General features: G+C 43.7%; 4 protein-coding genes across 4 annotated transcripts; 2 read left to right on the plus strand and 2 right to left on the minus strand.

Annotated features, from left to right (window-relative positions):
- Nucleotides 1–274: 274 nt before the first annotated feature.
- Nucleotides 275–4720, plus strand: PHALS_10028 (Zinc carboxypeptidase; the record flags this gene model as incomplete). The annotated part of the gene is made up of 12 exons (XM_024725379.1): nt 275–523; nt 594–734; nt 793–1045; nt 1117–1343; nt 1429–1443; nt 1504–2572; nt 2640–3213; nt 3318–3334; nt 3398–3533; nt 3611–4403; nt 4470–4641; nt 4698–4720. The coding sequence occupies 12 exons, from the start codon at nt 275–277 to the stop codon at nt 4718–4720; spliced, it is 3669 nt and encodes a 1222-aa protein (XP_024576162.1).
- A 381-nt stretch (nt 4721–5101) lies between these two features.
- On the plus strand, nt 5102–5985 carry PHALS_10029 (Enkurin domain; the record flags this gene model as incomplete). The annotated part of the gene is made up of 3 exons (XM_024725380.1): nt 5102–5140; nt 5201–5384; nt 5450–5985. The coding sequence occupies 3 exons, from the start codon at nt 5102–5104 to the stop codon at nt 5983–5985; spliced, it is 759 nt and encodes a 252-aa protein (XP_024576163.1).
- Nucleotides 5986–6084: 99 nt separating this feature from the next.
- PHALS_10030 (HCaRG) lies at nt 6085–6829 on the minus strand (the record flags this gene model as incomplete). Its single annotated transcript, XM_024725382.1, has 3 exons — nt 6085–6341; nt 6407–6513; nt 6579–6829. 3 exons carry the CDS (start codon nt 6827–6829, stop codon nt 6085–6087), a joined length of 615 nt encoding a protein of 204 aa, XP_024576164.1.
- A 4212-nt stretch (nt 6830–11041) lies between these two features.
- Nucleotides 11042–11295, minus strand: PHALS_10031 (uncharacterized protein; the record flags this gene model as incomplete). The annotated part of the gene is made up of 2 exons (XM_024725383.1): nt 11042–11158; nt 11203–11295. 2 exons carry the CDS (start codon nt 11293–11295, stop codon nt 11042–11044), a joined length of 210 nt encoding a protein of 69 aa, XP_024576165.1.
- Nucleotides 11296–12463: the final 1168 nt, after the last annotated feature.

The raw sequence follows: 12463 nt of genomic DNA on the forward strand, positions 1-12463 counted from the left end.
ATGAAGTGACATGATCAATAATCACATTTATTGGATGAGAGTGGTAGGGCCACAGGTCCATGGAATGTATTTTATTGAAGATAGAAAGGCATACATATACTCCAAGTAAAAGTAAGAACGAAATAGGCATTCTCATGTAACCTAAAAGCTTCATTTGCGCGGTAACCTCTTTGCATATATCTATCACTGGTAGTCGCTCAGATGTTTTTATATTCCCATCAAAGCCTACTTTTATTTTTGACAACTATGTACTCTAAATACATTTAATTAGAAAATGACGCTAACAATTCACCGCGCTCGGGAGTGCGAATATGTCCGAATCTGGGCAGCGAATGCCACCTCCACCACGAGTCTTTCGTCCTTACAACAGCAAGATCACGCCACATGGATGATTTCCGACGCATCTGCAGCTTTTATAACGAATGGAGTCCTGGAACTACAAAATACGTCGCTGCGAATTGCTTTTCCATTAGAAACTTCCGCAACGTTGCATCGATTCTCAATGCGGACACGTATACCACAAGTATACTTTTCGTATAATTTGTCCATATATAATTGCAGTATATTACTATTGACCATGTTTGGCAACTTAGAACGGTCAGACGATGATCAAGGCGCAGCTCCATGGACGAACACTTGCCATTGGGTCAATTCCACAAGAAACTGCGAGTAATGAAGTCTTCATTGGATCATCTGTCGGTCAAACAGTTGCTGTTCAGCTTCCATGCATCACGGTGCGTGCAGGTCTAATAACATGATGGAAGTCTGCGATTTTAATTTAGTTGGTGACAGAATGTGGCAGATGCGTTCCTCGACGTGGAGTTTGTTTGGCACGACGAGTGGGTACGATGGTTTGTAAATGGAGCGATGCTTTTAGAGGAGTTCATGCCGCAAGATAAGGAACAAAACGATAAAAAAGTTATCATGGAATTCCATGTCGAGGCTAATCTAAGCGTTGAATTAATTGAATTGAGTTCGGCCAATGCTACTGATCCCTTCTGTGCTCCTCGATACTCAACATCAAGCAATTGTAGAACGCACGAATGTAAGTCTTACGAAAGGTAGAGCTGTAAAGGCTGGAGTTTGCTGATGTGTTTGTGTTGTTAAAAAATATAGCCCTGACTCCTCGTCTTGGCTCGATAAGTGGCTCTTTGTCCGTGGAAGAAGTGGACGCGTTTATAGATCAAGTAGCGGCAACATTTCCACAGATTAGCAGGATCGAGAACCTTGGAAGATCTGTGGAGGGAAGGCCACTACGTGCACTCTGTTTGGGTGCATGTGATGCTCAGGACGAGCGAAAGATCCCACAAGCGCTTTACACAGGAATGCACCATGCCCGAGAGGTAATGCTGTAATTGTTATTGCTTTCATAATTTTTTTACGCTGCATAATTAATCTGCAAATGTATGTTGTCCCATTCTGTTCCAGCCGCTATCGACAATGGTACGTAAGCATTTGCGCTTTCAAACCGATTGGTTAACTTATTATCCTTTGTAAACGTAGAGTATGGTATACACGATCGATATATTAATTCTGGATTATCGCAATGGAGACCTTGCAGCTTTAGAGTTACTGACATCACGTCAGCTCTGGTTTATCTTAATCGTTAATCCTGATGGATATGCACACAATGTGATGGGACGTGTGTGGGAGAACAGCGAGATTGGACAGCGAAAAAGTGGAGCACCGACTTGCGATAAAAGCCCTAAGGATGCTGGTGTGGACTTAAATCGTAACTATGATATATGTTTCGCGCGGGATAAAAAAGGCAGCAGCAATGAACCGTGCGGAGATGACTATAGCGGCGCCAAAGCTTTTTCAGAGCCTGAGACACAAGCTGTACGCGACCTTGTGGAGCGAAATACGTCCGACTTTAGCGTGGCTCTTAATTATCACTCGTACGGCAAGTATATGAATTTGCCATTTGCTTGCCAGGCGAAAGGCGAACCCAGTGCACCGAATAATACCGTGTTTGTGGCATTAGCTCGCGAAATGGCACACTATAATGGGTTTGCATATGGTCAGTCATGGAAAGAAAGCAATTTGTACACAGTGAATGGCGATGCGAGTGATTGGATGTGGCAGGCGCACGGAATCTTTGCCATATCCCCCGAAGTTGGTCCTGAGTTTGACATCGCTGGAGAAATTGGTTTTTGGCCGCCTATCGACGAGGTTCCTCATATCTCTTCAGCCCTTCACTACTCGAATTTTTACATAGCACGTATGGCCGGACCCGTGTACTTACTTGATGTGAAAAAAGTTGAGCTGCGCACAGTTGACGGTGATGGGGCGACGTCATCGTTTGTTTATGTGGATGTGGTGATTTCAAACTTTGGGCTGCGCTCTGAGACTGCCGAAGTGCTGGGCTCTGTGTTTATTAATGGAACTAGCTCTAGTGATCCTATACATTTACATCTCAAAGCGAATCCAGTCGGCTCTGAAGCCATGACTGAGGAGAAACATACGATAAAGGTTCCTTACGCGAAGATAAATTTTCATCAACCGGCAAGTGAGATTAAGGAACTCTATCTTGTTGTCAGGGACGTGCTAAGTTGCCAACTCTTCCGTGTTGGTGAGTGGAAAAAATGGTGTGAAAGTGTTTGGAAATCGCTAACCTACATTTTTCTTTGTACGTCTAGCGGTGCATTTTCCAACATCTATCAGTCAGAGTAATCAAACTAGTTTTCAGTCTTGGACACCGCTTCCGCTGCCTCGTTGCGGGACGTGCGAGTTGTTTGGACGCGCAGATGAGGACGCGAGCATGCGTAATCGCTCACCAGTGTGCCTCGACGTTCGTGATGTCACAAAGCTAGAATTACTCCATACGCATATTGTCACAGCTGTGGTGATTTCTGGGATCAAAGATGACAATCTCACAAGTAATCACCCATACCCTACCGCCAGCGAACACCAGGGATCAACTCTGTCATCATATCTGCCGTCGTCATTATCTTGGCTAGACCTAGTTGCGATAGCATCATTATTGACGCTCATACTGGTTGTCGTAGTTGTGCTTGTCTTAAGGTGGCAACGGAGACTCGGAAAAAATCGTATGAGAGCCAAGCCAGCCTTAGGGGCCTTGAAGAAAAGAACCAATAATGTTCGATACTCACGCGTTGATGACGACGCAGCTAGCTCACCAGCAGCAACCATGTCAGCTACACGTCAGACTCGCGACGAAAAAAAGATTGATTTAAAAGCTGTGGACGCAGAGTGCGAAAAAATAACGTCACATGAGGAGACTGAATTCTTGTCCACGGTACGTGCCAAGTCCCCCCGTCGGACATTAAGCCCACTGCATTTAAGTGAAGAATTAGCTTGATTACAATTATAGGTGAGAGAATTGTTATTTTTATATCTGCTAGTTGTCCTTATTCATCGAGTGGTGCAATTATAGCTCAACTTTGCGGAAAGTACGCCAGTGCAAATTTTGATCAGGTTGAGCATGTAAACGTGGAAAAGGTTGGTAGAGGGCACAAGTCAAAGAAGCTTGTAGTATGGCATAGCCAAGGTGACCAAAAAATTTTGGCAAGGTAAGCGATATGGACGACCACAACCGTATATAGAGCTTCTGGCCTGCATCCTCATCCGAGAGGTACAAATTTGTCAGATCTGAACTTGCCCGCTCGGTATCACTCAATTTCAGCAAACCCATGGGGACCGTCACACATTTTGCGACTTTGCTGATTGCTTCACTCTCCGTTTCGTGGTCAGTCACGATTGCCCAACTGTCGCCCATAACCTGTCAACCAGCCCTGAGTAGCTCGTACTTGGACGCAGTTGCTGCGAATCCGAATCTTAAAGATCAAATTCAGCTTGTTGCCAAGCACCAAGTCGCTCAATGGTACACCGATCGAGTCGCGGACTATGCTACCTTAGCCAAGACCGTGGTTCTTCCAAAGTGCGACACTAAGAACGCGAGCCCACCCACCGTTATCGTGTACGGTCTTCCTCAAAAGGATTGCGCTGGTGGCTATTCCACTGCTGGATCAAACGCAAATACTGATGATTACCGCGTCTTTTTGCAGCATCTTGCGGACGCTACTGGTGATCAACATGTAATTTATATCTTAGAGCCTGATGCTATCGGCTTATTAGCTGATGCTGGATGCGGTAACGACAAGAATTATGCTGCTAATCTCGGTGTCGCAATAAATACTCTTTCGCAGAATATCAATGCTGAAATGTACCTTGATGTCGGGTACTGGACGCTCGCTAACGACGAACAAGCTGCGGCTGTTGCCAAAATTGTAAGCGCTGTCGACCCAGGTTCCATATGCAAGGGTATTGCTCTCAACACAGCAAATTATCGCTCGACAGCTGAAATGGTTGCTACCTGTGAACGATTTGTCAACGCAAGTGATAGGAACTACAAGTGTATCGTCGACACCAGCCGCAACTATGTATGTTGTGTCAAATTTGCTTTACTAGTGGCTTGATGCTGACTTTGTATTATGTTTAACATTCAGGTTACAGTCTCAAAGGAGTGGTGCAACTCAAAATGGGCAGGAATTGGCGAATTTCCGACAAACACCACGGGATCCGATGTTGTGAGCCACTTCATTTGGGCAAAGCCAGCAGGTGAAAGTGACGGTGAGTGCACAGGCCAGTCTGACGATGCACTCCGAGGTCCAAAAGCCGGTGGTTTTTTCCTTGATTCGTTTGTTAATCTTTGGGACAATGGCATCTTCGTTCAGGAGCTCGGAATGACACCAATTAACATAGGTACTACCATTACCAATCAATCGACCAGTTGGTTGAATCTACTACCAGCTTTGACTGCAAACGAAAGTTTCAATGCCACCTCAGATGACCCTGCAAAAGCACCAGAGCTTGTTCAATTCGAGTCAACACCAACGGCAGTGGTAGTGGATGTAGCACTGCAAGATGATCACAACAACGTACACACAGTTCCAGACTTTCTTAATATTGACACCGCAATCCCAGAGCACAAGGCATGTAATTGAGGACTTTTCGAAGTCAAAATATAATAATAAGGTGGTGTAAATATAAAGATGTTCTGCATGCTCATTATAGATTTGGTGATGAGAGGGTGATTGAAACCAATTTGTAATTGACGTTTTCGCAGAGAGCGTAAGTCATGCAACGTGACGAGTGCATTTACAACTTGATTCCCAAGGTACATGAAGAGCCTGAAAAGCCTCAACGATATCGCTCGAAGTTTGATCCTCATGTGCAGCCAACTGGAAGCACCTTTGGCTTACGCGGCAAAACAAAGCTCGAAGGTGCAAACCTCGGCTGTTCGGAACAAATGGACAAACCTGCTAGCGCTCGTGGCTTTGGTCGTCTACAATCAAAACCAGACCCAAAAGCTTTTATTCGAAAAGGTGAACGAAGTAGCACTGCAGTTGTTATAAAGAAACGTGAGTGAGCATTCTGCTGTTCGATTAAAGATTTGTAGTCAACTGATTACACTGTTGCTTGTTAGCGGCCAAGTTCAGTTACTCTGGCCCAGCTCGTCCTCCGGTTGTCAAAAAGGATGACAAGCCTATAATGGGTCTGAAATCTGCCAAAAACTTCCTCACGGCTAATGCCGTGGAAAATATTCTTGCGGTTCCGGGATCACGAGCTCGTGTCAAAAACGATCCGCCGAGATACACGCAAAAAGAAGACTATGGCAAAGTACCACGATACTTGAGTCAGGTGAAGAATGAGATCGAGCGAGAAAACTCGATGATTGAGGATTTTGTTCGGCAAAATCAAACCTTAAAGGAAGACGAGGGTCGCGAACGTCTCGAAGCAATGGACGAGAACGAGCGATTGGCACTTGTAGATGCACTGAAGTCAAAATGGGACCACGTGAATTCTAAGTACCAAAAACTTTGTCACAATATCGTCTTTGACACGCTTGGCAAGGTGCGACGAAAAGAGACGCTTGAGAAAGAGCTCACTCAACTTGAAAAGGATATTCAGCTGCTTGAAAAGGGCCACATTGTCATCAGCCAAAATAATGAACGCCACTGACTGTAAGTCATAATAAAAAAACTAGCGATGAATTTGTCGAGTAGCTTATCTGACTATTAAACTTTCTATATGCATTACTGTAATTTGCCATCTCCAAATTTATTGAAACCGTGAGGTCGTTCCAGCCGCAAGCTTTTCCACCTCGTTTGTGGCCTCCTGAATTCGATACACAAGCGACCGCAGCTCTTCTACTGTGCATGAAAAGACCATAGTCCTTAACCTCAAGTCACTAGTACATGGTGGCTGGAGTCGCAGCTGCACAAAATATAGCGGTTCATGAATACTCCCTGCACTACTTGAGCGCAAGACATAGTCAAGTCTCCAATTTACATCCACTATATGCGCAAAGTCAAAGTCTACGAATCACTTAAGCCCGTTATAAACCTTTCACTGTAAAAAGACAATTAGAGCCGAAACCTACAAGTATGTTCCAGCACCTGTTCTACACTTGGCACCACTGTCGCTAAGACTGACATGAGCTTCGTTTGTAGATTATTGTCCTCTATTCCAAGAGCAAAAAGCTGCTGTCTGATACACTTGACGTGACCAATTAAGAAACGAGATATCGACCGTATTATTTAATTGACTCATACCGTTGCTCCGCGGGTGTCCGCTCGCATCCATTTTTGGCAACCGATGTTATGAGAACACACATGGCTGCAAACGCTTCGTTGTCATGGTGCTCAGTGGTGGTGGCACCAGTCAATTCGGAGGTAGCAGCACTTGCTAGAGCATTGAGTGATGCATCGGGTAGAGCGGACAGAAGTTTACATGCGTGAGGAGGCACGACATGCGTGCTGTCGTCAAGAAAGGCTATTGTATTGTTATTGAAGTCATCTGCCATCTCAAACGATAAAGATTCGGGTGCCCAAAAAGGACTTCAAAATAGCTGTATGGCAATTTTTTAAATTATTTTGGGTTTATGCTGTCTCTAAATTCCATAAAAACCAAAGCATGAGAGTCTGAAACGCAGATTCAAGTTTTTTTATTTACAATTTTCGATGACGTCATTCGACGTCACCGGTAATTGCTCGCCGATCGTTTGTATACTCGAGTCCGTATCCGTTGAGTTCTAGCTTGCCGTACGACAATATGTTGCGAGCTAGCATTGGTGCGTAATAGACGTCCGTTAGGCGAACGATGCTCGGCTTGCCGAGCGTCATTCATCGCCGATAGCTTCTTACGCCGTCAATTCAACTATCTTGGTTTTCTTCTTCACCCGAACAGCCAGAATCAGATGCCTGCAGCAGCCTGCAGACCCGAGGAGCGTTAGTTTTAGTAAAAAGTAGCTGCTTAACACTTTCGTCTATCAGCTTCGAATGGATAAACCCAGCAGTTGAGAAATTTCTATCAGACGCGGCCTTGAGATAACCAACCTAGAAACCTTGAGGGCAATCATCTGAAGTAAATACCATCGATCAGCCAGTATTGGAGGGCAGTCTTAAATTGCTTCAACAACATTTTGAGCAGAAGTCGTATTCCTAACGGTTCTTGTATGCGTTGACCTGAATTGGACGTATCCAGTAGCTTCTTCTGTGACAAATAAGAAAAGAGTCTAACAACTTCCATCCCTATCATCTGGATAGTCTGCGACAGCACTTTCTTGTTTGATTTTGGAAAAATGTCCTCCACAAGTAAGTGCAACCCGTACCCTTGAAGGAATATCCCAGGATATTTTGGCTGCTACAATTTCCATGCCAGTTTGTTAGCGGAAGTCTTATTGTTTACTGCTCTACCAATGGAAAGACAAGAGCTGTTTAGATATCAATGACACAGCTAAGATCGTGAGCTAAACATCTCAAAATAGTTCTGCAGCAAAGGGTCTGCAACTTTCTTTCAATTGCGGAGAACCACATCTGGACGACATAGCTGAAAAGCCTTCCGTAAATTTTCTATATTTATTATGCGTTGGAAAGATGATCCGTGATATGAAAGTACATGGTAATTAGCTGACGGCTTTTTCGTGTTTGTTATAGATTGATCCGGTAGCATGTAACTGTGAAGAAGACTGGCCTTTGATTGTCGAGTGATTTACTATTGATCCGCATTGCTTCCTCTTCTTCGAGCTCGACGCGACAAGCCATTCGGGACTCCTATCAACCTCCAGCGGCATCATGTACTTCAAAAAAGTTTTGTATTTGAGCTCTAATACGTTCCAATTTAAGTGACGCAGGCTTTGTAGTGTATACAGATAGCAAACTCTGCCTTATTTTGCTGCAAAAAATAATAAATATAAACACTAAACGTCTTCGACTTTTCTTCGGCTTTTTTTTAAGAACCGCTGCAGCATCAACGTACTTTTCAGCAAGTTAAACGCCGGACCCGTCAAGGGTAAGACCGACGAAGACATTTGCTTGGTCGAGGTCTGTTATTGTATAAGCCGTCAAGCATGGATCAGGCTACCAGCCGCTGTGATGACGGCAAGAACATAAAGACTAGGAGGATTTGGCAGAGAACAGATTGTAAAGTCCGCGACAGACCTAAGTTGGCTCAAAATCGGTTTCATATATCCTTCAAAATCGGTTTCATATATCCTTCAAACCCAAACCTACAAGTGAATATAAAGCGGTTTTTGTACCTAATTCAGAATCTGGTACCGCTGCTACGTAAGGTTAATGAACTTAAACATATCGTAGGATATATTTGCTGCATTAAATTATAGATTGTTTCTTGAGTAATTTACGTGAAAAGTGAGCATTAGGCAGTCAATACGAACAAGAGAGTCGTTTGATATCATTTGATAGATGCTGAAGGTATATAGCAAATAATGACTGGCTTCTGAACAACGATCAAGAGGCGCAGGGCAGGCTGTTAGGATAGAAACCACCTCATGGGGATATTTGTCAGTAAGACCTAGCCAAGAAAGGTGGGACTTATACTCAAGTTTGTCGGCTGTTAACGTCAACGCCCTGGGTCCTGAAATTACTCTTAGGCGTCTGTAATTATTGTAAACGAGCGACTTCAAAGTAGAAGACAGTACGCGAGGCATTGAAAATAACGAACATGTATGTGGTATCCATGCCTTTTCCGACGGGGATACCAGTCGAAAGTACTCGCGTAAATGTTGAGGACTTTGACACCGTGAGGCGTTATTTCTTTCACCTTACTTGGATGCGAAAAATGATAATGATACCAACCTTACTATGGGCCAGATTGAAATCATAAGGAATCGATCAAGCGTAAGGCAAAGTGTATCAGCCAAGTACTTTTCTCTTGGAGGACTGATGACAATGTCGCTATGCCAAACGATAGACGATTTGCATGGGTTTCATGCGATTTAGTCCCAAGAAAGGTGCACCCTGAATGTGACAAGCAGCTTATCTGTCACAGATTAAGTATTTTCTCTCTGACGCTCTAAACTGGTGAGACGCAAACATAGTTACGACTTCATATTTATAAGCATCTGCTAGGAGTAAAGCACAGCATTCGGCAAAGGCTGAAGGGTCACAGACGCCATATAATAGCTGGTCCGAGTTGAAAGAGCCGAAATCGGGGCATGCATGAGGCTTCCTTTTCTAGCCATAATTTCTCTTTCACGTACATAAATGTACGTTCTGAGAAGATTGGTGAGGGCTGAACCAAGCTGTCACAATTTGCACTGTAATTGTGCATGTAATTGGCCGCGAAGGCCCTTCCATATGTCCCTTTAATACTACGGCATTGTCTTATTTACAATGGCTTTGATGTTTGCTTTGTATGACCGCAAGCCACGTTTGACAATAAAGCAAACTCAGAACGCTGATCCTGTCGGCGTAGAAGTTATTTTTTCTTAACGTTTTGGTTATATTTGCATTGCATTTGTTTACTTTTATTAGGTGCAACGGATAAATGATTACAAGAAGTATATCATAAGACGTTACTATGATTTAAATAACTTTTATGCAATTAGTGGTGGCCTAAAATGTATACGTGGAGGCTGATTTCTCTCCGCAAACGCTGGCACTCTGCCATATTGGACAGGGTGTTGGTACTTCATAAGAACGGACTTTTACTCTCAGCAATCAAACGAAGCGTCTTGTAAAACTGGCAGTGTGCCCTATGAGAGCCGCTTGAGCAAGATGTATCACCTTGCTGCTGGCAGCGACACCGCTGCCAGTTAAGACGCAGTTAAGTTATTTCTCGACAAAAGTTTGAGCGGTAGCCAGTGTATCGAGTTGAGATCCACACTTTCCGACACAGCGTTGGTAAATTTAGCTTAAAGAGCTAGGTATCGATTTGAACATGCTCACTGCTGATCGTCCGCAGACAGATAGCCAGACGAAACACGGTGATTACGAGTTGAATGATGTTGCTTGAAGCAATTTCGAGGTGAGGCAGCGGTGTTGAAGCGAGTGCTCTCACAAGGTTTTGTACAATGAGTGAAGCCAGCGGATGAACTTACAGGCTTGACCTCATTCTATATAATATTGAGCTCAAATCCGCTTATCTTTAGAACCACCGCGAATTGGCTCAGGTCTTGATGGGTGGCTGCCGATACGATTCGTATTGCTGATATCACTTTGGCTATAGTTTAAATTCGTTCAGTGGATTAATCGTGCTAGCTCCGAGCGCACGTCGTTATGGTAAAATATCACCATATACGAGCAACACAAGCAGACAGAGCTCACAAGAATATATTGATGAAAAAAGGTTTTTATTGAACACTACAACTTTACCTGCATATGCATTTCCGTAGCCTATACGACAAATACTGACCAAGCTGCATCGATTGATCACGGCTGTAGTTGAAAAATAAATTAAATTATCTTAAACTCCAAAGTGCATGCAAACATGTTCTGGGCGATTTGCTTAAGCCATATTACGTATCACTTGTACAAACCAGAGCACTTCGTTGTAAACGCAGCAGCGTATCTGAACATCCTAAAGAGAATGCGAGCAATTTCCGTGCTCTACATGGGCCTACTGAAGTCATGGCACGATCTTGCTCATAGGAGCCAGTCGGATGCGAAGCGCTCTGTTGTGGACCGAAAAGTGTGCCTCGAACTCATTTCTGAGCCACTTTGAGTTCTATAAGCCAAGCAGTGCGAAAAATTAGCGAGTTTTCCAGATATTCGATTCATGTAAACTTCCGTGAGACGAGACCCTCGGAGTAAGTCAACGCGTCACCGTGTAAAAGAGTTCCCGGGATAACAAGACACGGGAGCTTCTTCGCTGCCGGTGCTGCTCGGTGAAACTGGACGACTTATCGCGTGAAGCGTTTTGTGGGCTGGCACGTACATCAGGGCTATTACAATGAAGGTGCATAGAATACATTTTCGAGCTCCTGTGGTCTCTTAGCGTTTTATTTCGGCTAGATTGCTTTGGCGTCATTGTTGCTAATTACGTGGATCACCCTCGATTATATTCTTTAAAGAGAAATATTAGGGTCCCGAAGCGTCGCAAGCTTGGCAAACGCAAGTGTGAACGAACCTTTTTAAATTTCGATGACCGATCTGTAGTGTATCAAGGAGATGAGTGTTCACTCTTTAATGTTTTGAAAAGACAGAATAAAAAGTGAACCCGAGTGAATTAAACAATTTTCATGGGAAAGGGTATAAATGGGACTTTTATACAATAGTAACCACATCGGCGATTGTGCTCAATACCCTGTTGTGCATAACCTATGAGTACACATTTGTCCGTACCTATGAGGATGCCGCGACTTCGTGAAGGAGAAAATGTGAGCTGCTCATCTAGATAGCTTTATAATTGAAATTAGTGAAGTATTCATCCAAGAATACGGATTGCTATGTATGTCGCACTTGTCATAGCAGGGCAACTAAATTCAAAAATGCCGGTAGGAATTGTTGGCACTGCTGCAATGCGGAGCGCACAAACCCAACCTCTATGCAAATTTAGCGCGGACTCTCTGCGTCGAAGCTTTCTCTGTGCAAAATGTTCGGCTGTCCTGCTCCAGGTCTCAGCATACGAAGGTTAATTCTCGAATAAGGTTGGTAAAAGTATGTTTTACGCTAGCTGCTGCATCGACTGTTGACTAATCTTAACAAACACTTTACTCTGCAATCACAAGAGCGCTCGCATCAAAGATGACCTTGTGCAGTTTCTCTTTTACTGCATGATTCCTTCACAACCACTCATCATCTCGCTCATTTTGACAGAAGGTTGACAGTATTTCGCAAGATGAGCTGCTCGAGCCTATTGCAGCCATCAAATGCAGTGCTACAAAGTAAAATAAAGCAGACGCAGACGTTTTCAGCAGCAAAATCCTTGGACGACACGACTGATATGGAGTTCCTGTAGACTGCAATAGATTGTCTTCCGGTTAAAGTTTAAAGTTGTAAACAAAAGACTATGAATTTGGTAACATATATAGCCGTTGATGCAGTCCAAGAGTAATGATGATGTTTATCGATGTAATACGGTGTACGTACACAATCCGAGATTTTTCTAACTATTAGCTTTTGAAGACACTGCGGGTAATAATCACTTTCTTGATCGAAGACTATTACTAAGTTCAGCAGCTTAACAATCGATAAAT

Source organism: Plasmopara halstedii (assembly GCF_900000015.1).
Source record: "Plasmopara halstedii genome assembly, contig: Scaffold_444, whole genome shotgun sequence".
NCBI lineage: Eukaryota > Oomycota > Peronosporomycetes > Peronosporales > Peronosporaceae > Plasmopara > Plasmopara halstedii.